The following is a 20779-nucleotide window of genomic DNA, read 5'->3' as shown; positions in this document are numbered from 1 at the left end:
ATATCAAATAGAACTGGACATAAACTAGTATTGGTCATTTGTGTAAATCAGTTAACCTAATAAAAGTAAAGCAAAATGTTTGGATTAATCTTTGAAAAGAGGCTGAAATAATTTTCTGTTGTATTTTCACTGTACTGGGAAACAGAATTAGATATGCTGTGAACACAAATGTCGTAATTGTTTGGAAGAAGAGTGTAGTTACTTGCAGAAGCACTAAAATTACTTGTATGTGTTTAAAACTTCAGCATAGTAGAGTTAAGAGATTTTCTGAGCTCTAAACTGTGTAAAATTTGTACTTGCTCAAAGCCTACTTGTATCTCCTGTATCAACACTCAGTTTCTGATACTCTCTTGCTGATGTACATGTCATCTTAGGTGATTTGTTAGGGACATGCATTGGATGTGTATCTATGGCACCAATTTTCCAAAAATAATTTCTTTGCAGTACTGTGTGTGTTTTTAAACAATATCCATAATATTTTTGTCCTTTCAATAACAGAGTTCCTTAAAAAGATGAGTTGCAGCTATGATTTAAGTATTTGTTTTTCTTCACAGGATGCTTACACAGAACATAATTTTCTAATCCGTGGCTTTGTATTTAGTATTCATTAAAATATCTGTATTTGTGCTGAAATGTTTGATACTCAAAAAAAATTGCATTATCTTTATACCAAACTTCCCTGAGCACTTGTCTTTTTGATAAAGGTTTTTTAGAGAGAGTGTTTATTTTCTTGTTTTTTGTAGCAAATTCTGAAATCGAGGTCTCTGTGTCTGCAAGAAATGTGAGGAGGTTGCTTAGTTTCCAGCGATACCTGAGATCTTCCCGTTTTTTCCGTGGTATCACTGTTCCAAATTCTTCAAACATTTTAGATGATGATTATAATGGACAAGCAAAGGTTGGTTGCTTGATTTTTGTTTTCTTAAAGTATGTTTTTCTAAATGCTTGCTAGTATATATAACTATATCACATCCTAAAAGTGCAACCAAACACCAATTTTAAGCATATTTTTAATGTATGCGTGTATGTATATATATATATGTATATATTGTAATGAAATCCAGACAAAATTTCATGGTCTGCAGCAAACTCCTCTACTGCCCACAAGTTTGCTCAAATGATTTTTAGGTGGCTGGTGTTTTTGTTGTATTGGGTTTTTTTTGTTGTTGTTTTGTTTTTCTTTTAAATAATTGGTAAACTAAGGATACCCTTGAATAATTGAAGAAAAAAAATGAAGAGAGGAAAATTTATCTGTGTTTAAGAAATGTAATGAAGCAATTTAGACAACTGTTCCCTTTGATTTTTAATCTAACCTCACTAGTGAACAACTTGAAGAGTGACAGCCTGAATTCAATAAAGTGCAGTAAATGGATTTCTCAGGACATGCTTATGTCAAACTGACTTTTTCTTTGGTAGGCTCTTCTTCTAGAGAAGAAAAGTGATAGCTGTAATACACTTGTTCAGCACTAAAGCAGGGAAAGCAGATACTGGGAAGAGAGTTGGTGCTAAGGGAGCAGCTATCTGGATGAAAGACTGCTGTATTTGCAACAGAGGATGGAAAGTGCTGAAGGGGACTGAGCAGGCAAAGGTTATTCAGGCTATTCAATATCCCAAAGGCTATGTCACTGCATGCAGTGCTTTTTTGTCATCTGAACATAGAAAAAGAATATATTTCTAATACAATGGATGTATCCATGCTGAATATTATCAGGCTTTGGTGTACAAAAATATTGGAGAACTCGGAGAATGGATCTTAAAAATGTACATACAATTTAATAATAAAAATATACTGTTAATGCTTTTTTTTCTTCTGATAGCAGAGTTTTAGCAGCTGGTAGACAAAAGGTAGACCCAATAATTAGGTCACAAAACAGCTCTACCAATATAATGAGAACAGGAGAAGGGAGGAATCTGTTGTAAAATGTGCTGGACAGGTGTTTCTGATAGAGGTAAGGGAGGCAAAGATTGGGACTGCTCAACTCTAGTGAGGCCTCTTGCGCTGTTTGCTGTTCTTGGTCATTCCTATTGTGGGAAGAGCAGTTCATGTGGAACAGCTGTGATAAAGAGGTGCCAGTTCAGTGGGATGAAAAGTCAAAAGCCAGGTTCTTAAATTAAAATGCTTATACAGTGGCTCAAATATCTAGTGAATCATGAAGATACTGTTCTGTAAGCAGGGGAAGAAAAGGAGAAGGTAAATGACTACACATTAATTTGCTAGTCTGAATGCAGACATTCTGCCATACTATTTCTGATTTGAACCTAATTGTTTTAAATTGTTTTTTGAGAAATTGCCTAAAGGTTGAAAGGAAGGTCTCCAACCAGTTCTGTTAAGGCGCTTCTTGTTTGGTTTTTTCCCTCCACTCTTTTTATCTGTAAATGTGTGATGTTGTTCAGTTATCAGACAAATTTAATTCTTTCATTACTATTTTTTATGTAGAAATTCTAAAGCCTTGATCTGTCTCTGAAATCTTAAATACTCCTCCAAGCTGCAGGAAGATAGACATATACTGATTAAAAAATGACAGCTTTTGTGTTTCTTTTCAGTGTATGCTGGAGAAGGTTGGAAATTGGAATTTTGATATTTTTCTTTTTGACAGACTGACAAATGGTGAGTTTACTTTTGGTATTTCATTTGTGCTTTATCTTCTAGCATAACTATGGCACTTATGTTGCAGTGTTGTTTGTGATTGATTGTTTACTAAAAAGTGCAAATTCCATCAGGTAGTACTTTTAAAATTAATAGTTTTTAATCTGATTCCTAGTTTGCCTAGTCACTCCATTAAAATAATGATACTGTCAGTACTGATACTAATAATTGATTTTTAGAAGAGGCCCTTGATGTACTTTATAGATTGCTGTTCTCTTTTAGTAATTTAAAGTAGTAATTTGAATACAGATTAACAAATAATTTTATGATCTTTGACTTCGTTTTTCAATTACGGGGTGCTGGTAATTTCTATGGTTCTGTCCAAAAGACCAAGTATTTTTCTGATAAATGTAGTGTTAGCTAGAACAGTTCTTTACTTTATAGTGCTGTAAGAGACATGTTGGTGTTAATCCATTATAATTATGGCATAAAATGCCTGGAGAACTGGGAGTTGAGCAGAAGGAAGCTGCTGTACATATCACTTGGCACAACATAGAAAAAAGGAAGAGAATATTTTGGTGACTTTTGTGTGCCCATTACAAACAGCAGTAGGAACTACAGGAATAGTTGGCTAAAAAAAAACAAACCCTAAGTATTGTTCATTTGGAGGCAGAAAAGTGATCTGTAAATGTACTGGGAAGGAGGAGGGAGGGCTGCTGCAGTGGGTAGGGTGAAGTTTTGTGTTTTAATCTCAGCAATAGCAGCTGGGTTTTGAACAGAATGTAAGGAGGAGATGAGCAAGTCCAAAATCACTGACATTTATGACAGTGTGGGAAGAGAATGGAGGGCAGCTCTTGCAGATGTTGCAACAGTCATGTGGAGTAGGTAGCAAAGTTGCAATTAAAGTTGCCAACACAAGAAATTAAGTTCAAATAAGAGAAGGTGGTGCCAAAAGATCTTTTTGTCTTCTGTTTCATTGAAGGGGTGCTTGGCTTAACCAAGTGTAAAAGTAGTAACCTCACAGTTATATTTAATACAGAAGATGGACAGAAAAAAAATGAAAATAGCAAGGACTTGTAAAAATAGAATGATTATATAGATAATGATAAACTTTACATAACTGAATGAAAAAAAAGCTGTGTGTACAAGTTAGCATGTAAGCATAGCTTCTTTTGGATTAGTTTATCAAATGGGAGAAAACTGAAATTGTCCTTCTCATAAGAACCCTCACTACCTTTTTAGATGTACTTTTACATTTAAAGTACTACCAGGAGAGCTTCTATTAGGGAAGCCTTACAATACCACCATCCATTTTGCATTCTAATTAAATCATTTTAGGAGGACATTTTGATCAGGCAGCCTTGTTCTTGAAAGTTTGTCAGGGCAGAATGCTGTATATAAAACTCTGCTGGATGAGCTGCCCTGGATGAATCTCTATGGAGGAATTTCCCCAGTAAATGTTGTTCCAAGAATTGCGTATTTATTTCATTGTGAGGATGTGACACGAGAATACATTATTCTAGCCTAGTAAAAAACTTGATTTAGAAGAAACTTTTGTCTCCTGTACCTCATTTTCTGTCTGTGCTAGGCTTTGTAATGCTAAATGAAGATTCTCAGCCATGACATCATTTGCAGAGCAAATAATGGACAAGCTCTTAAAAAATAAACATTGTGGACTGTGTTTCTTACAGTTTTACTTATTTTAGCCCTGCAAAAGATTATAATAAATCTATGAGTAGACAACATATATTATAAGCTTGTAAGATCCAGGTGAAATAAGAAGTCCAGCAAAATATATGAAGAAAATGAGAGAAAACATATTTGCAATGTCCTCTAATCAATAGTGTTGTCTAGCTTTTCTCTTTGCCTGATTACATTTCTATTTTGTATATGTTGCATAAATAGAATTATAAAATGGAGTATAATTATAATGGATTTGCATGTTGAAACAGGTTTTTTAATGTTCAGTAACATTTTCTTCCTATCAGTTGCTACTGGACAGTTGGTGAATGCATTAGAATTAAGTACAACCACTGGTTACTAGAGACAGCTAATGGAAACTTGTCATGTAGTAAGATTTAAATATTTATGAATTGGTGTAGAATATCATGACTTGGTGTAAAAAACTTCACTTGTATAATTTTTGTGACCAGTTTGTTTGAAATAATACATTTCTTGTGGAGAGTCACTGATTTTATGGCTTCCAATGAATTAGTATTTTCATCTTATTTTTAGGAAACAGTCTAGTCAGCTTAACCTTTCATCTGTTTAACCTACATGGACTAATTGAACACTTCCAATTAGATACGATGAAACTTCGTAGATTTTTGGGTAAATACAGCTTTTTATTTTGATGAATATTGCTGTTTATCTGCATTTTTATACCTTAACTGAAGTTCTGGTTGTAGTTTAGCAATAAGGTTTGAAGGGTACTGATGCAATCTACATTGTGCAGTGATTTAAATTACATTAATTGCAATGATCTCTCAAAGTTTTTATGAGTATACAATTTTCCATATTAAATCCAAATAAGTATTAAGAAGTTTAATAGTTTCATAGCTGACACTGTATTCTGTTCATTAAACCTGTTTAGTATCTATGTGCCATTGTATGACATTTGTATTGGGAAAGGCTTGACAGCTCCTTTCTTTGTTCTGATTTTTAGTTCTATATTGATCTTTAATTTTCCCAATTATATAATTTCCTAACTGTATGGAGTATGTCAGAAACACTTTCTGGTGCCAATTTGGTGTTACCTCTCTCTTGCTCAAATTCTCCTACAAGTTAGCATTGCACTGTGGACATAGTTTCTCCCTAGACAGAGTAAAGGACAATTTTAATTTAATGTCTGGGCCTGTGTCACTGGAATGCTTCTTTGAAAATAATTGTAAATGCAACGTAGAATATTCAAACCAAGCAGTACATTCAGAGCTGTCTGCATCCCACTACATAGACAGGTGCTGGTGTGAGACCTCCTTCCTTTGGTTCTTCTGTGAAGAAGAATTTTGTGAAGTGGGATGACTGGGAGAAACAAGTTTCTGGTCCTTTTCAGCAGTTTTTCACAGTTTCAGGGAAAACAATTCTGTGGTTACAAAGCTTGTCAATTAACAGATGAGCAATCACGTTTGGAAGTCTTTTCTCCCCTTTCAAATAAGAGAATGTTTTTGTTTTCACAATTTAGCTCTCTTTCAGTTTTAAAAAGAAATCGGTTCTGTCTTGCATTTCATGTAGTTTTAAGGTAGACTAAATTTCGTCCAGTTTCAGGAATGTTAATCAGCTGACCTTAATGACTGATATGTTGGAATGGAGGAAAATGGTTATAGAAATCTGGTTTTAGGCTTCTCGAGTTCTAACTGAATGAGTTTTTTCTTTCTCATCTGGTTAGTTGACATTATGCAAATGATAATACTTGAAAGATCAGTTAGAAATGACTGGCTTTATTAACTGGTTATCAGAAGATGAGAGTTCTAACTAGATATGACTATTCAAAGTCATAACCCACTAAAATGAGATTAGACTTTGAAGAAGACAAGACTTATTATAAATTTGAAATTCAATACCTTTTCCTTTTTGATAATGCCTTCTACTTATTATCAGTAAAAAGCTCTGTCTTAGGTTCTTTGATTTTATAATGGACTTTCTTCCAAATACAGCTTCTTAGCATGAACACAATTATTTTTTTTTGCTGCCTCTTATACTCTAATCCATAGCAATCTGAAGATCAAATTCAGGAAGGCTAGGACAGCTCAAATGGTCCAGTGCTACACAAAATTCACATTATATGAGAATCTACTGGAATATTTTTAAGTGGAGAAATCTTGATTTTAGTCCCCTATGGGATCTTAACTCTTTTGTGTATGTGTATATATATACATATACACATGCACACACAGTCTTTCAGTGATTTCCGTGATCTGCTTGGAGATCTGCATCTTCTTCCTGTGTCTTTACAGATTCTTTTTCCAGACCTAAACCAGGGGAGAGAAAATGCAAAGTACTTCATTCCTGAAAACAGGGTAGTTGTGCTATTCTGATTCTGGCAAACTGTGATCAAAACGTTGACCTAGGTCTGCTTAAATAAAATAAGTAAGTTAGGAAAATTGTAAAGTTCAGGTAGCTGGATCAGCCTATGAAGCCATAAAAGAATTAAAAAGAAAGCTAAGGATATATGCATTCATGCACTTGGTGTGAGGAATAGGTGGGAAGTTAATGAAGGTTAGTGCAGGTTAATGAAGCCCAAAGACATTTATATTGGTTTTCATTATTTTTCATATGAGCTGTCACCTATCCGTTGAGTACTATTGAGATTACATGGTGGTGACAGTGTTTTGACTTTTCCTGAACCTCAGCTTTCACAAACACCACATCAGTAATGCTGTAACATTACATTCACAATTACATGGATCCTTTGGCCTTGTACATTGAGTAGAAAAGAAGCTTGTGGGCTTGTTTGTTTGGTGGGACTGACAGACTGTAGTCAGACAGGAAAACATTCTTTTGAGGTTTGCTTGGAAGAACTAATGTGTAGTTCTTCCAAGCAAACCTCAAGACTTGAGAGGTAGTAGCCAAGACTTTAGAATATAGTGTGACTGCTGTGTTTTTTCCCTTCAATCCTTTTTAACATTATAGTTTTTTCATTCCCTGTACTTGAGCTAATGTTGATGCCCTTCAAAAAATTCTGCCTGTAATGTTCGAGAACAGTCAGGAAGATGGAGGAAAGAGGAGGAAAGCAAAGAAGAAGTTAAATAGGGAATATTTAATCTAGGTGTAGTTCAGTCAGACCAGCATCTAAATGAGATTCTTTTCTAAATTGCATATGAGCTTTCGTTTGCCTGAGTAGCCAGTATGAGAAAATGCCTCAATACATATAGAAGTGGTTTTCCATGACCACTTTGCTGAATGGGAAAGAAAAACACTTCATATGATGGGAAAGCAGTTCTTAATCCCTCTAAAGTCCTGTTTGTCTTCAGGTCATGATATGAAGTCATCCTAATGGTTTGGTAAATAGCCTAATTTTCATTTTGTATTCAGTATTGCCTCACCATTCAGACAGATTGTCAAAGACAGCCTTTCCTGGGAAGTTCTCAAAGTCAGAGTATCTCAGATTATATATTGATTTCAAGTTGTTTAATTTTGCTCTGAGGTGACTTTACATGTAGTTGATTTCCTTTAGCAAACACTGTTTCTTTGCATAAAAATCTTTCAGCTGCATGGTTCAGCTGATGATTTATTGACTCTGATGCTTTTATTGCATGTAACTTGTGATACTGCATATTTCTGTGCCTAATAGGGGCATATAAAATGGTCCTTGAAAAAATGGCAATTTTATTTAAATTTGGATATTTGGGTTTTTTTCCTGCAGTTATGGTTCAAGAAGATTATCACAGTCAAAATCCTTATCATAATGCAGTTCATGCTGCTGATGTGACTCAGGCCATGCACTGTTACTTAAAAGAGCCCAAGGTAAGGAGCATTCTCACTTTTACATCACTCATACACACAGAAATATGTGTTTGTGTGTATATGCATATGAATGGATTGTGTGCACGTATCACATAATCATTTAGGTTGGAAAAGACTTCTGAGATAGAGTCCAACCTGTGACCAAACACCACCTTATCTGCTAGACCATGGCACTGAGTGCCACATCCACCTAAACACCTTGACTTAAACACCTCCAGGGACAGTGACTCCACCACTGTGGACAGCCCATACCAATGTCTAATCACCCTTTCAGTGAAGAAACTGTTCCTAATGTCCAACCTAAACCTCCCCTGGCACAACTTTAGACTGTGTTCTCTATGCTGTCACCGGTTACCTGGGAGAAGCAGCCAAGCCTCCCTGGCTACAACCTCTTTTCAGGCAGTTGTAGAGAGCAGTAAGGTCATTGATCTATATATAAACCTACATGCATCTATGTATGTGTATATGCATATACAGGTTTTATCAAAAGTAAAGAAACTTAAGAACATAACAAGAAACACTCTTGAACTCTCCCTTGCCCTCCCTGTTGCTGAGGCTGTGGATTCACACTTGGTGTGCTTTTCTTTTTTCCCCCGTCTGAGCTGACATTGTCTTTTGTGTGACTTCCTGCTGAACTAGAGCAGGGAATTAAAGTTGCAGCTGTTTAATATAGTGCTGTGCCCCAAGACATTAATATAGAACTGCAGCCTGAGTCAGAGCTGGCAACAATAAACCTGTGTACTTGTCATCTGAGGTGGTTTTTTTCTTCCATAAATTATCATTACCCTTGCTTTGCTCATCTTTGCTGTTACTGAACAGTTTACTTCTGTGAGAGGCAGTTCTTAGCAATACATCAGGAGTTCTCTTTGGCTTTCCTTTTAAGAAAGTGGAGAGTGACAGACCTTAAGGAGCTAAACTAATTTAGTGGTTCCTCTACTACTTAGACGGCTGTCAGGCTGCTTCAAGTCAGGTCTTGGACAATTTCAGGGCAAAGTCCTGTCCTGTAATAAATTGAAAACTAGTGCTCTGTAACTAGATGAAAAGTTATCTACCATTCTGCAGATTATCACCAGTCTGGTATTCTCCTGAATAGCATAGCTCCTTATTCTACTTCTGAGGTAAAAACAAGTACATTTTGGCTCCATAAAACCTTTTTCAGAGGTTTTCTTTGCCCACTCCTCCCACTCAGTTTCTCAGGGCTGCTCTCAGACCAATTGGTGCAGTGAGCCTGATCAGAGCTGGTACATGATGAGCTTTTTTATGGCATTCAGTTTGGAAGCTCTGAGCATTTTTAAATTAATACTCGTGATGGAAGTTTTGTAAAGCTTCAGATACAAGAATAGGCTTGGTATTTTTAGTAACATGTACAGCTATAGTTCAGTGTACTGAACTACAGCTCTGTTGCACTAAAGTGCATAATAAACATGTGAGGTGTGATAGATGGCAAAAGCAACAGGGAACATAAATGTCTGTCCTTGCAGGGTGTTTGCTGCAGTTCACCTTTATATGGGCAGAACTGTCCTCTCTGTTTTAGTGCAAACTAGAGTTTGTTACTGAGTTTAAACTTTCAAACCTCTCAACCACAAGAAGGAACAGCTATTAACATTGACAGTAAGTCCATGTAGATGCATGCTGAGTTAATTGACATGCTCATTGAAAATATATATTTGTGGCAGATTTTCCTTCTTTTGGTTCTGTTCCTGGTAGACCTTGAAATACAATTTTGCATAAGAGTAGAAAATATATTCTAAATAGTTCTAAGTCTTCCAGAGCATTAGTTTCTTCCTCTTAGGAGATAAGGTTTTCATGCTTTTTAAAATTTAGTATGAATTTAAAGCAGAGTAGACACAAACGGACTTGGTGAATGAGAGGGAGAGCTGATTTTAACAATTTGCTGCTTTTATGGGGTCTGGTTAGGAATCATGCTTCATTACCAGACACAAAGGACTTTGTGTGCTGGCATTTTTTAAGAGTGGACTTCGCCCCATTCAAAAAGAATAATGCTTAAACCATTGTTGAAATTTTGTGGCTTTTGGGGGGGAAATACTGTGAAAAGTCAGTGGAATGTTAGTTTTACATCTTCAAGATTTTCTCCAAATTTCTATTGGCTGTTAATTACTGAAAACCAAAACTGCAACATTCATGCACTTTTTCTAAGGCCTTATTGCATTACTAATATTTATTTGGTTTGCCTTGCAGCTTTCCAAGTCTTTAACTCCATGGGATGTCCTGCTTAGTTTAATAGCAGCTGCCACACATGATTTGGATCACCCAGGCGTTAACCAACCTTTCCTAATTAAAACAAATCATTACTTAGCGACTTTGTATAAGGTAAGGATAAAATCAGTTGCTTTGTTAAAACCAGGTTTGGAGAGGAGTATAGAAAAGGAGGATAAATTGTGATGTGTTTAGCTAGTGGTAGGATGGAATGCAGACATTGTTTCCATGTCACTGGGATAAAGAATTGTGCAAATTAAGTAAGTATTCAGGATTTGTGGGTTTTAACCTCTGGGAAAAACAAACAAGAAGAGAAGAAAATAAAACACCAACCCAAAACACAGCCAAATTGTATATGCTCTTCAGTTTAAGAAAAAAGCATCGACTGATGTGTGTTATTCTCTTTTAATTCACAGAATACCTCAGTATTAGAGAACCATCACTGGAGATCGGCAGTGGGGTTGCTGAGAGAATCTGGTTTATTTGCACATATGTCATTAGAAAACAGGTATGTTTATACCACATAGTACAGATTAGTTTCAGATAGAAGCAATCTGTCAGCTAAGACAGCCCTGCAAAACAAGATAAGTTATTGCACAGCAGTTTTGAGTACAAAATATAGAGATCTATTTTAAGAATTCCTGGATACTGTGCTGGTAGAGAGGAGCAGTTCATGGTGCAACGTGATACTCAGAAAATAACATGTATTGCAAGTACATTGAAGGAGTGTATTCATGTAGTCAAGCACCTGTTCAGACTAAACTTGGCAGTCTTTTCTCGTTCTGCCACCACAACTGTAGTTTAAAATAGACCATCTTCACCTACTCTTGACAAGAATAATCTTGAGACAATCAGTTCGTGCATTTTTAAGGGAAAAAAAAAAGGAGGGGGAGGAAAAAAGCTAAAAACTGTTTTAGTCTTTCTGAAAGCTGCCAATGAAATATTCTGATATTTCTGTGAATGTTGCAGGAATTTTTTAGGAAAAGAAAACAGTTTAGTGAAAATGCTTATTATAAAGCTTGTATTTCTATAATAATAAATATGATAAAATGCCACATAGATCTAGTGATGACTGTTGTTCTCAATTGATATGCTTTTGAATGTTTGGTGTCACTTATTTCAGGCAGCTGATGGAGAGCCAGATAGGTGATCTCATTCTTGCCACAGACATCAGTCAACAAAACGAGTACCTGTCCATGTTCCGATCCCATTTGGATAGAGGAGATCTATGTTTGGAGAACCCAAACCATCGTCACTTCATCCTACAGGTGATCTTGCTGCTCGTATTTTTGAAACATTGAAAAATTTTAGTGCAAAAACTTATTTACTTTAAGATACTAAATACTGCTTCTGCCAGGCCTTCTCCCTGTTCAAAATGGAGCAGAATTGTCTTTTAGTCTTTCTGTTCCATTACAAAGAGGTTGTTCCCTCCAATTCCCACAGCCAACACTTCTCCCAAGTGATGGGGTGTGTTGGTACGTCTGGTAACTTGGAGCTGCTGAATCGAGGTGTTTCCAAGACAAGGTTTAGCTCTTCTAACAACTCCATTGCAGCCTCAGAACTGTGAAATGCTTTGTCAGAACGTATTTTGGGGAAGGAAAACACTGCTGTTGTGAATCAGTTTGCAGTTGTGCTAGTGAGCTTTAGCAAACTTTAAAAACAAAAGCCTTGAGATCTTCTTAGGTTTGTAGGCATTTTCTTACTAGGTTCATATTGTGGGCTATAAGAGAAAGTGGACAAACAGATGAGAAGTTCTGTCTTGTGCAAGCTATTGCTAAAAATACAAGCATGAGAGCCAGAAATGGAAAATACTGCTTGCTTGCTTGCTTTGATGCTTCTTTTTCTGAAGTTTATTTTTGGTTCCTGTACCAGTGAGTATACTAAATATAGTGGTCCTGAAATATTTTTGAGTTGACTGAATTTCCATATTACTCAGGGATGATCATGAGATCTCACAATTCCCTGAGTGTTTTTTAAATATTACAGAACATAACTTTGAAGCACAAATGGTAGATAGGCTTGTTATTCACAAAACCTAAAATAACCTGCTCTCAGGAGTTAAGTAATTACAGGCACTTGTGTTGAAGGAAAGGTGATCTAACACTGTGTGTTATCTTGTTAGATGGCTTTGAAGTGTGCAGATATTTGTAACCCCTGTCGGACATGGGAGCTGAGCAAGCAGTGGAGTGAGAAAGTAACAGAGGAGTTCTTCCATCAAGGCAAGTAAGAGTAGAAGTATCTGTTAGTATATAATGTATTTAGTGTGGAGAGTGTGTCCATGAGCCTTAGTCCATTTATATTTAGCACTAACAGAGATGTACAGTATAGGATTTTTTTTACTTTCATGGCTTGTGTTTCCTGCAAAAGGTTAGAGTTACTAAAACTCAGCAGAGAATCTGCTTAGAATCTGAACCTAGAATGGCTGATGCAATACATCCTTCAGCTGAAAGGTGCTGCAGATTAATAATTATGGCCACTTTAAAATTGCCCTGGTGGTTTCAGCAAATTACAGAATGTGTGCATCATGTGTCTTTAATATTTAAGCTTCAGCTGTGAGGCCTGTTAGTAAGCAGGTAAGAGCCAGGGAGATTTTTAGTTACTGTGCAATTTAGGCTACTTATGTAAGCAGTTAATAAAGCCTGTAATTGGCAAATGGAGTGAATTTGCTCCATTGTTATTAAATTGCTTTATAAGAAAATTAAGGGTAGTTTGGTGGACTTGAGACCTGCTAATTTGCACGTGAATATGGTAAATGGGGAACAGACTGCTTTATTTGGTGCTAATCATGTGAGACAATCTTAGGTAAAGGTGACGGGGAAGCAGAAACACAAATTGCCTTTAGCAAGAAATTTCTGAAAGCTAAGCTATCCTCTTCCATATTGCTGAGGGGGGATTAATTTGTCATTTCTATGACAGTGTAGTTTTTGCAAGAAAAAGGATGGTAATCCTCAGGAAACTTATGATTCTATGGGGTTTCTATAATTGCTGTTTGATGAAAAATACCAAGTATTTAAATACAGTAGTTGTAAGTATTGTTAGTCTGACAGATCTTCTTGGTTTTTTGGGAGTTGGGAAGAGAAGTAAATGCATTCCACCAGCTGCAGGGTAGTATCCTTGTTAACTGACGTTCACAGCTCGCTTCTGTTAGTGTTTGATTTGGTTGTGACTTGGTGATTTAATGCATTATACTTTTGTTTCTTTAGGTGATATTGAAAAAAAATATCACTTGGGTGTGAGTCCACTTTGTGACCGACAGACAGAAACTATTGCCAACATCCAGATTGGTAACTGCAATTCAGTTCATTTTAGTAGATTTCTTTCAGCATGCAATTTGAAAAAAAGCACCTTTTGGATACATTTCCTAGAGGCTGAACATACTCTGTGTGTGGCAGCACTTTATAATAAAGAGCAGTTTTATTTTTATTTGCTACATAACCTCTCTTGGATTGTTTATGAACGGTGCTGCCCTGACAGTCCTGGAGCCCCTCTGTTTCCTCACAGAGCAGGTTCAATGTGGGAGGCAGCTGTCTGACTTCTCCACACTACTGCCCAGAACTTTCCTCATCTAAAGGGTATTTTGGGATGAGGAGGGTCCCTTCCCCTTGCCATGTGGTCTTGGGTGCCTTTTGCAGTGAGCTTGTCACAACTGGGCATGCTGGGTTTAGCTTTTTGGAATGTCAGCATTCCCTTTAAATGCAGCCTTTAAGGAGGGTGGTGGGCAGAGATGTGATGGAGAATGGTGGATAGCCATTGTATTAATAGTTTTTGCTGACCTGACTTGGATTTAAATAGTAAAATGTCTTTTTATAGTTAATTTTAATTAAAGTTGATTATGGAGGTGAAGTGGGACTCAGTTAAAAATACAGTAAAAGAAAAGAATAAATTTAACAACAAGCACAGAATCAATTAATGCTTTTGATTGACACAAAAGCTGATGTGTTCAATCAACTGCACTGTTTAATTTAGAATGCTAGGGAAATCATATATGTTTTAATTAAAAGACTCAATTTTGGCTATCTTAGCATTGATTTTTTGCTTCATGGAAATAGACATTACAAATAAATGAACATGTGCATACACACAAAGTACATCACTGTGTTGTTTTGTGGCCTTGTTTAAAAAGTTTCTAAAATTTGTATTTTAAAGTATTTTTAGTCACCCTAGTATTGTGAAAATATATTCTTTTTTCTCCTGTGTTGTATAATTTAGAAGGGTAATTAATTATAAAATCTTTTAGACCTTTAGGTTTTCTAAACTGTATTAGTTGCTGATGTTTAGGTTTCTCTCCCCCTCCATATTGTCCAGTATTTGTCTTCATTTGGTCATTGCTGTGAAAGAAAGAATGTTAATTTGTAATGCAGTGTATTGGTGTTCTTCTGACTGATCTGTAAAATCTTCTACATTTTGAGGTATTTTTTGTAAAGGTGCCCAAATATCTGAATGAATATTTAAATGCACATTGGAGAATAGCAGTTTGACACATTTATTGTTTGCTACTAAATGCTATTTAAAATATTTAGTTAGAGTATTTTACTTTTTCTCTGTATTGGTTTTTTTATTTAATCTGCCTCTGTTTGCTTTTTTTCAAAGGTTTTATGACTTACTTGGTGGAACCACTGTTTGGGGAATGGGCCCGGTTTTCCAACACGAGGCTGTCACAGACAATGCTTGGCCACCTGGGACTGAACAAGGCAAGCTGGAAGGGAATGCAGAGGGAACAGTCGGGCAGCGGTGACGATGTTGACCCCACTTTTGAGGAAATGGACTCAGACATTTTACCTCAGGAACCTCGATTGTCCTGACCTCAATCTCCATGACAAAACTGCCTCTTCCCTCGGTATCCGCACAGTTGGATTAAAGGAGACACATGCCAGCCCAAGGTTTTGGTAGAGTGGTAAAATGATGCCAGCATTATTTATTTCCAAGTTTTCCTTTGACACAGACCATTTGACCCAGAATTTTTTTAAGCCGCCAGATCTGAACATAGAGCAATATGCACCCGCCTCAGTTGGTTGTCGTTCGAAACCTCGAATATGCAAAGCACAGCAGCGACTGAGCCTCGGAGCAACGGGACGAAGGCGTCATCGTGCCCCATGGCTTGGGTTTTCTCATGATATTTGGAATACGGTCTTCAAATCTAAAACTTGACATGGATTGTTCCACTCCCTTGGAATTTAGCAAGACTTGCATAAATGTGTTCAAAGCATACCTTCCACTCAGTCCCTGTTTTAATACGGAAATGTGAAGTGCCCATCCTCTGCTGCCTCTGGCAAGACTTGATGTTTACAAATGTACTCTGAAACTGTCGGTTCTAGACTTAACCTTTGCGCATGGCTGTGAAGGAACCACTAACTTGGGTTTTTTGCTTTTTTAAAAGAAAAAGATCAAATTTGAGACTGCAGCTCTTGTTTCTTTGGATGCCAGAAAAGCCTCCCATTTGCCATAATTTTGTTTGTGCACTGGGAACTGAGCATTCATCATAGAGCACAGCCAAGCTTTACTCCAGTGCTATATGGGAATGCAATTTTTTAACAGCGAAAACACTTCTGAATCTGGGAAGGGAAGGGGTGGGGGGGAAGCGTCCGAACTGCATTGCGATTCTGCAGTGGGAACATCGCATGTTGTTCTCACTATTGTACACTTGAACTGCACATGCAAGAAAAAGGTGGAATGTCTAAACACCATAATCAGCTCAGGGTATTTGCCAATCTGAAATAAAGTGGGATGGGAAGCGTGTCCTTCAGAACAAGGGTACAAATGCCCCTTTCGCTGCAGCGTGTGTGTATGTGTGGGTGTGTGAGTACGTTTGGGACGGGGGAGGGCGGGAGGGCTCGGGGAAGGGTTTGAACGGAAACATTTTTTCTTTTTCTTTTTTTTTTTTTTTTAATTTATTCTTTTAGAATGTGACAATTTCATGAACAGCCACACTGGGGAGGAAACTGTAACAAATTGCTACAGATGCCTTAAACTATGCACAAAGCTAAGTGACCAAATTTGTTTTTGATTTGAAAAAAAAAAAAATAATAAAAAAGTGCATTGTTTACGTATTCCTCCCTCTACTGAATTACCCACTGATGGGTTTTTGATGGGAAAAGGAGAAAATGTTTTTTAGGACAAAATTAAAGGACTAATTTTAAAACTTAAAACATTCCATTTTTGTAATTTGTTTTACATTGTTTTAAGTACAGTAAGCACAACTGTAATCTAGTTTGAGAAACTGGTGCTTTCTTTTAGTTCATTTGTATTTCCCTGTTATTATTGTAAAAGACTGTTTATTAATTCTGTTTACAGTTTGTTGCAACAGCCATTTTTGGAAGAGAGCTTCAGCGTAAAGCCATTTGTAAAGGCTTTGCCATATTCATTTTAATATGTGCCTGTTGCTGTTAACTTTTAATTAATAAAACAAAATCTTTTCACATTATGCTCCTGTACATTTAAGTTATGACTGAGTCCAGCGTTGTGGAAAGGTAGCTAAGGTTGCAGTCAGCTTCCACTGTAAAACTAAGCCAACTTTTGGATTTGAAAATACTAGTCCTCGTATGCCAAAATTTATTGCCTCCTGGAGCTTGGCCTTTTACTGTTTGAAAAGCAAATCCTGACTTACCTGATTGTTTCCCTTCTAAAACTGTTTATTATTCTTTCATGTTCCCTGAAGTAGTATCATTAATCTCAAAGTGGCCATGTTTAAAGAAATAAATTTCTAATGAAACCGTTCTTTTGAGCCTGTGTGAACTTCCTTCCTTTGCTGTCAGTGCAAGTTCTTGATGTTGACCCCAACACAGAAGAATCAGATGGGACAAGGAGCTCTGGTTGTAATTTTCAGGAGAGAAGAGCCATTTTTGACAGGTTGTCTTTCAAAGGGTGCTTAAAGCTGGGAGAACACAGAGGTAAGAACTGTATGTAACTCAGCAGAGAAACTGAGAGAAACTTACTACAGAGCAGCACTTATCTGGGTTAAATGTGGAGAAGTACTGATTCCTCTTGGACCTTTTTGAATGAAACGTGCAGCCAAACCTGCAGCTGTTTTCAAAAAGACAACTAAAATCAGTCTGATGATGCCTTCTGTGACACATTTGTAAAAAATGAACGGGGTTTAAAGAGTATCAACTGCATTTTAAGTTTTGCTACTTGTTACAGGCATATGTTAATATGTAATTTTAATGAAAATTAGAAATAATAATATAATAAATAGGTATATGGAGTATTTCAACATAGTATTTATAAAGAGCCTGTGATTTTAACATTGTGCAAACTTGCTGTCCTTTCCTGTCCTTTGACAGGACCCAGAAGAACTTGTCAAAGTGTAAAATAGCAGGAGTAGTTTTATTCTAAGCCACCCTTCCTGGAAAGGGTCCCTCTACCAGACTGGTAGAAAGGCTGCTTCTAATCCCACTTCTTCATGCATGTGGAAGTGTCTGGCATTGGACTTGAAATAAGAAAAATGCTTTTTCCATGCTGGGGGGAATGCCTTCTACAAATCCACACTGAACTTTAACATTGTTGCAGCTTTGGCACTTCAAGTGAGAGCTAAGAGCCCACGCACGCTAGGCACAGGACTGAGTCCCACGGCCCCTGGGAGCCCCTGGAGCCCAGAGCCCACTGGGGAAGGGGGCCAGGCCCCCCAGCTCTTCCAGTTCACAGATCTGCTCCCAGCACTGTTCTGTACACAGGCACAAACGGGCCGCAGGTTATGTCCAAGGGGGCCCAGCCTCCATGGGTGGCCTTAGAGCACTTGAGGTGTTTTTCAGTGGGCAGTGGCACTGTGTGTGATTTCAAGGAAAAATACACACATTAAGGTACAGTGTAAGATAAGTTATTTGATGGCAACTTAGTGATTTTCTGGCACAGATGACATTTCTTTTGCAGTAATTTTACATCACTGCTAAAGCTCACTTCATTTCTGGTGCTGGACACCCCAGTTCAGATGAGCAGCGTCTGGTGTGGATGATTCTCATACTTTAGCCTGGTTTAACAGGTCAAGTGACATCTTGAATTTTACAGGTTAATGATTTAACTGGGCTGCCAGAGGAACTGAATGTACCAGGGGATGGAGAGGCTGTTGAACAAGTTCCTTCCTGCTATCATTGTGGTGAGGCATAAACTCCTCTCTTGTTCCTGAGAACCACTGTTTGTTTGTTTGTTTAACCAGCGTGCACCTGAATTAACAGTGTGGGGCTGTTTCACAGCCACCCCTCCTGTTACTCCTGCTGCACAGCAAGGTAAGCAAAGCAGCCCTGGAGGAGATGCAAGGAGGAGCACTACAAGGAGGTTGTCACTACATTGATTTATAGTGACTGCAACAGAATGGAAACTTCCATTTTTGTGGCTGCTATCATTTGTAGAGTACCACAAATCAAATATACCATCTTTATTTTATCTGCTTTTAATTTTATATAGTGGCAATAGAGCATAAAATACAAAACTTAAAACCAAAGTTAACTTTCACAAAGGTGTTTTAAAGGCACTTAAAAGAACTGAGGGATTGAATGACCAATCAGTAGGACTGATGGCAGAGCACTTTGGAAGAAAGTAACATTGTGTACGTATTAACACCACTTCGAGTTCCATACCAGAAAACAAAGCTCCTCTGTGTACAACCTACATTCCAGTTATAAGCAGCAAAGTTTCTCCATCTTCAGTAACCTTGTCAGAGCCATTCAAGCTGTCTTTATTAAAAAGTGCTGCTTTTGTCTTTTCCTAGGAAACAGAAGCTCCCAGAGGCAGTTGTACTTGTCCCAGTAGCCGGGATCAGCTTAGAGCACCAAAAATACCCAAGCTCAGCTTTTAAATGCTCATGGATGGTCAGAGCAAACCATGGCTTTGTTTCAATGTGTACCTCAACAGCTTTTTTCACCCTGACTTGTACTTTCAGCTTGAGCCTTTCTACACCTGTGGAGAACATGAGCTCAGGTGGTTGGTACAGGTGTGGCAGGAAAACAGCTGCTGCATCAGAAGGGCTTCCCCTGGAAAATGGTAATGGGCAACAGCTTATCCCATCTCTTCCCTGCAAATGGGGCTACGAGGGCTTGTGCAAGCCCCATCTGCCAGAAATGTACCCAGGGAGCCAAGCTGGGGAGAAGGTGCCCATGAGCATCTCCTAGAGCAGCAGAGATGAGCTGCTTTTGGCAACTTGCACACCACAGCACTTTGTACCTTTGTTTTCTTACCTACAGCACTTTATGCCAACTAACACGTACTCTTTGTTATTTTAATCTTCTGCTATTTACTGACTATTTCAAATTCCCTTGACTAACTTCTGACAGAGGCTCCCACAGCATGATTTTACTCTTTATAATGGCCACAGTATGATGCAACCAGGTTTTACTCCCTTACCCTTGCAAGCTCAGGTGAAACAAACAAAAAACCCTGCACAAAAATGTACTACTATGTATAATTTAGGGATTTTTTTTTAATTTAGGACCTCTGCAGCAGGTTCAAGTTTTCACTTTGTGTCAGTAAGAAGCAGAGTGCCTTCAGGTTTTCTTTAGGCTAAAAATTTGCTACAGTTAGGTTTAAAAGAAAGACTTCAACATGAAGATTTCAGTATAAAATTACACACTGTAGTGCAAATTATAGGTAGAGGTCCCATAAAACTGGTATTAACTTAAGGGTGTATCACCATCATTAATAACATGTACACAAATTTTTATGCTGGTCAGTTATGCACAAGAAATGTTGTATATATAACTTAGTGTTAATGAACTAAATCTATCACATGAATCTGAGTGGAAAGCCAAGCTTGAATACAAAATTAATACCTGAGTATAATGGTCCAATTTATTCCCCTTGATAAATCACCTACATACAAACATTTTTAGTGCCTCGTTTCTGCATTTCACATTAGATCTTTCTGTGCTGTAAGAAAAGAGACCTCTCAGTACTAGTGCTATTCGCAACATAAAATACTTTATACAAAGCAGCTTAACAGTCCTTTGCAGAATAATCTTTAACACTAAGATTTTTCAATTAAAGTCTTCATCTTTCCTGTAGACTTCAGCATGTGTGGTCCAAACTAGAAAGAAAACCAGAAACATGTTCAGATTGCTTTGAACAGACCCCTTGTTGAACTATCTATCCATCCAAGTAGTAAAAGCAGAACCTGGGCAGAAATAATTTCCTTTATCACCCTGCTTCTCTGTGTGTGGATGTCACAAAGTAAAGGGAAACTTGAGTTAGCAACAGCTGAAATTGCTCAGAGGAGGGAGCCAACGACCTACTGGAGCAGGGCTGGAGGCAGTTTGCTCCAGCACAGTAAAGTAAGGAGACAGACACAGCTATCCTTACACCTTGACAACTAACTGCTCCAACAGCAGTTTAACAGTGCTGCTGCTCTTACTCTACCCTGCATTTCTGCGCAAGTCCCTTTCAAAACTGTCATACAAGTCTGATCTAACAAAGTTAGATACTGGTTAGTAACTGATGGACAGATTTTATTAGCTCCTAATGGATCAGCATTCTATCATTTAATGAAAATCTTCAGTTTTCTTAGCTCTTGAGGACTTGATGATCCTTTAC

At 37.5% G+C, this 20779-nt stretch overlaps 2 protein-coding genes across 13 annotated transcripts in view; one reads left to right on the top strand and one right to left on the bottom strand.

Annotated features, from left to right (window-relative positions):
• The window catches only part of PDE7A (phosphodiesterase 7A), a 77946-nt gene extending 58971 nt beyond the window's left edge, over positions 1–18975 (top strand). For all 4 annotated transcript variants that reach the window (XM_030238808.2, XM_030238815.2, XM_018910686.3 and 1 more), the window contains 10 exons: positions 744–895; positions 2542–2605; positions 4820–4915; positions 7947–8047; positions 10247–10378; positions 10681–10772; positions 11388–11532; positions 12387–12483; positions 13468–13548; positions 14855–18975. In XM_030238808.2, the coding sequence (XP_030094668.1) occupies positions 744–895; positions 2542–2605; positions 4820–4915; positions 7947–8047; positions 10247–10378; positions 10681–10772; positions 11388–11532; positions 12387–12483; positions 13468–13548; positions 14855–15066 (1172 nt within the window). In that variant the 3' untranslated portion in view covers positions 15067–18975. The remainder of the gene's footprint in view (positions 1–743; positions 896–2541; positions 2606–4819; positions 4916–7946; positions 8048–10246; positions 10379–10680; positions 10773–11387; positions 11533–12386; positions 12484–13467; positions 13549–14854) is intronic.
• MTFR1 (mitochondrial fission regulator 1) overlaps positions 6517–20779 on the bottom strand; it is a 36735-nt gene continuing 22472 nt past the window's right edge. For 8 of the 9 annotated variants that reach the window (XM_050970576.1, XM_050970582.1, XM_050970577.1 and 5 more), the window contains exon 8: positions 18618–20276. In XM_050970576.1, coding sequence (XP_050826533.1) covers positions 20217–20276 — 60 coding nt within the window. In that variant the 3' untranslated portion in view covers positions 18618–20216. Of the gene's footprint in view, positions 6553–18617; positions 20277–20779 lie in introns of those variants that run through there. The other variant, XM_050970583.1, reaches the window with a different exon arrangement.

Source organism: Serinus canaria, chromosome 2 (assembly GCF_022539315.1).
Source record: "Serinus canaria isolate serCan28SL12 chromosome 2, serCan2020, whole genome shotgun sequence".
In the NCBI taxonomy this organism is placed as follows: Eukaryota; Metazoa; Chordata; class Aves; order Passeriformes; family Fringillidae; genus Serinus; species Serinus canaria.
The sequence above is the reverse complement of the archived record's forward strand: the minus strand, read 5'-3'. Positions and strand labels throughout refer to the sequence as shown.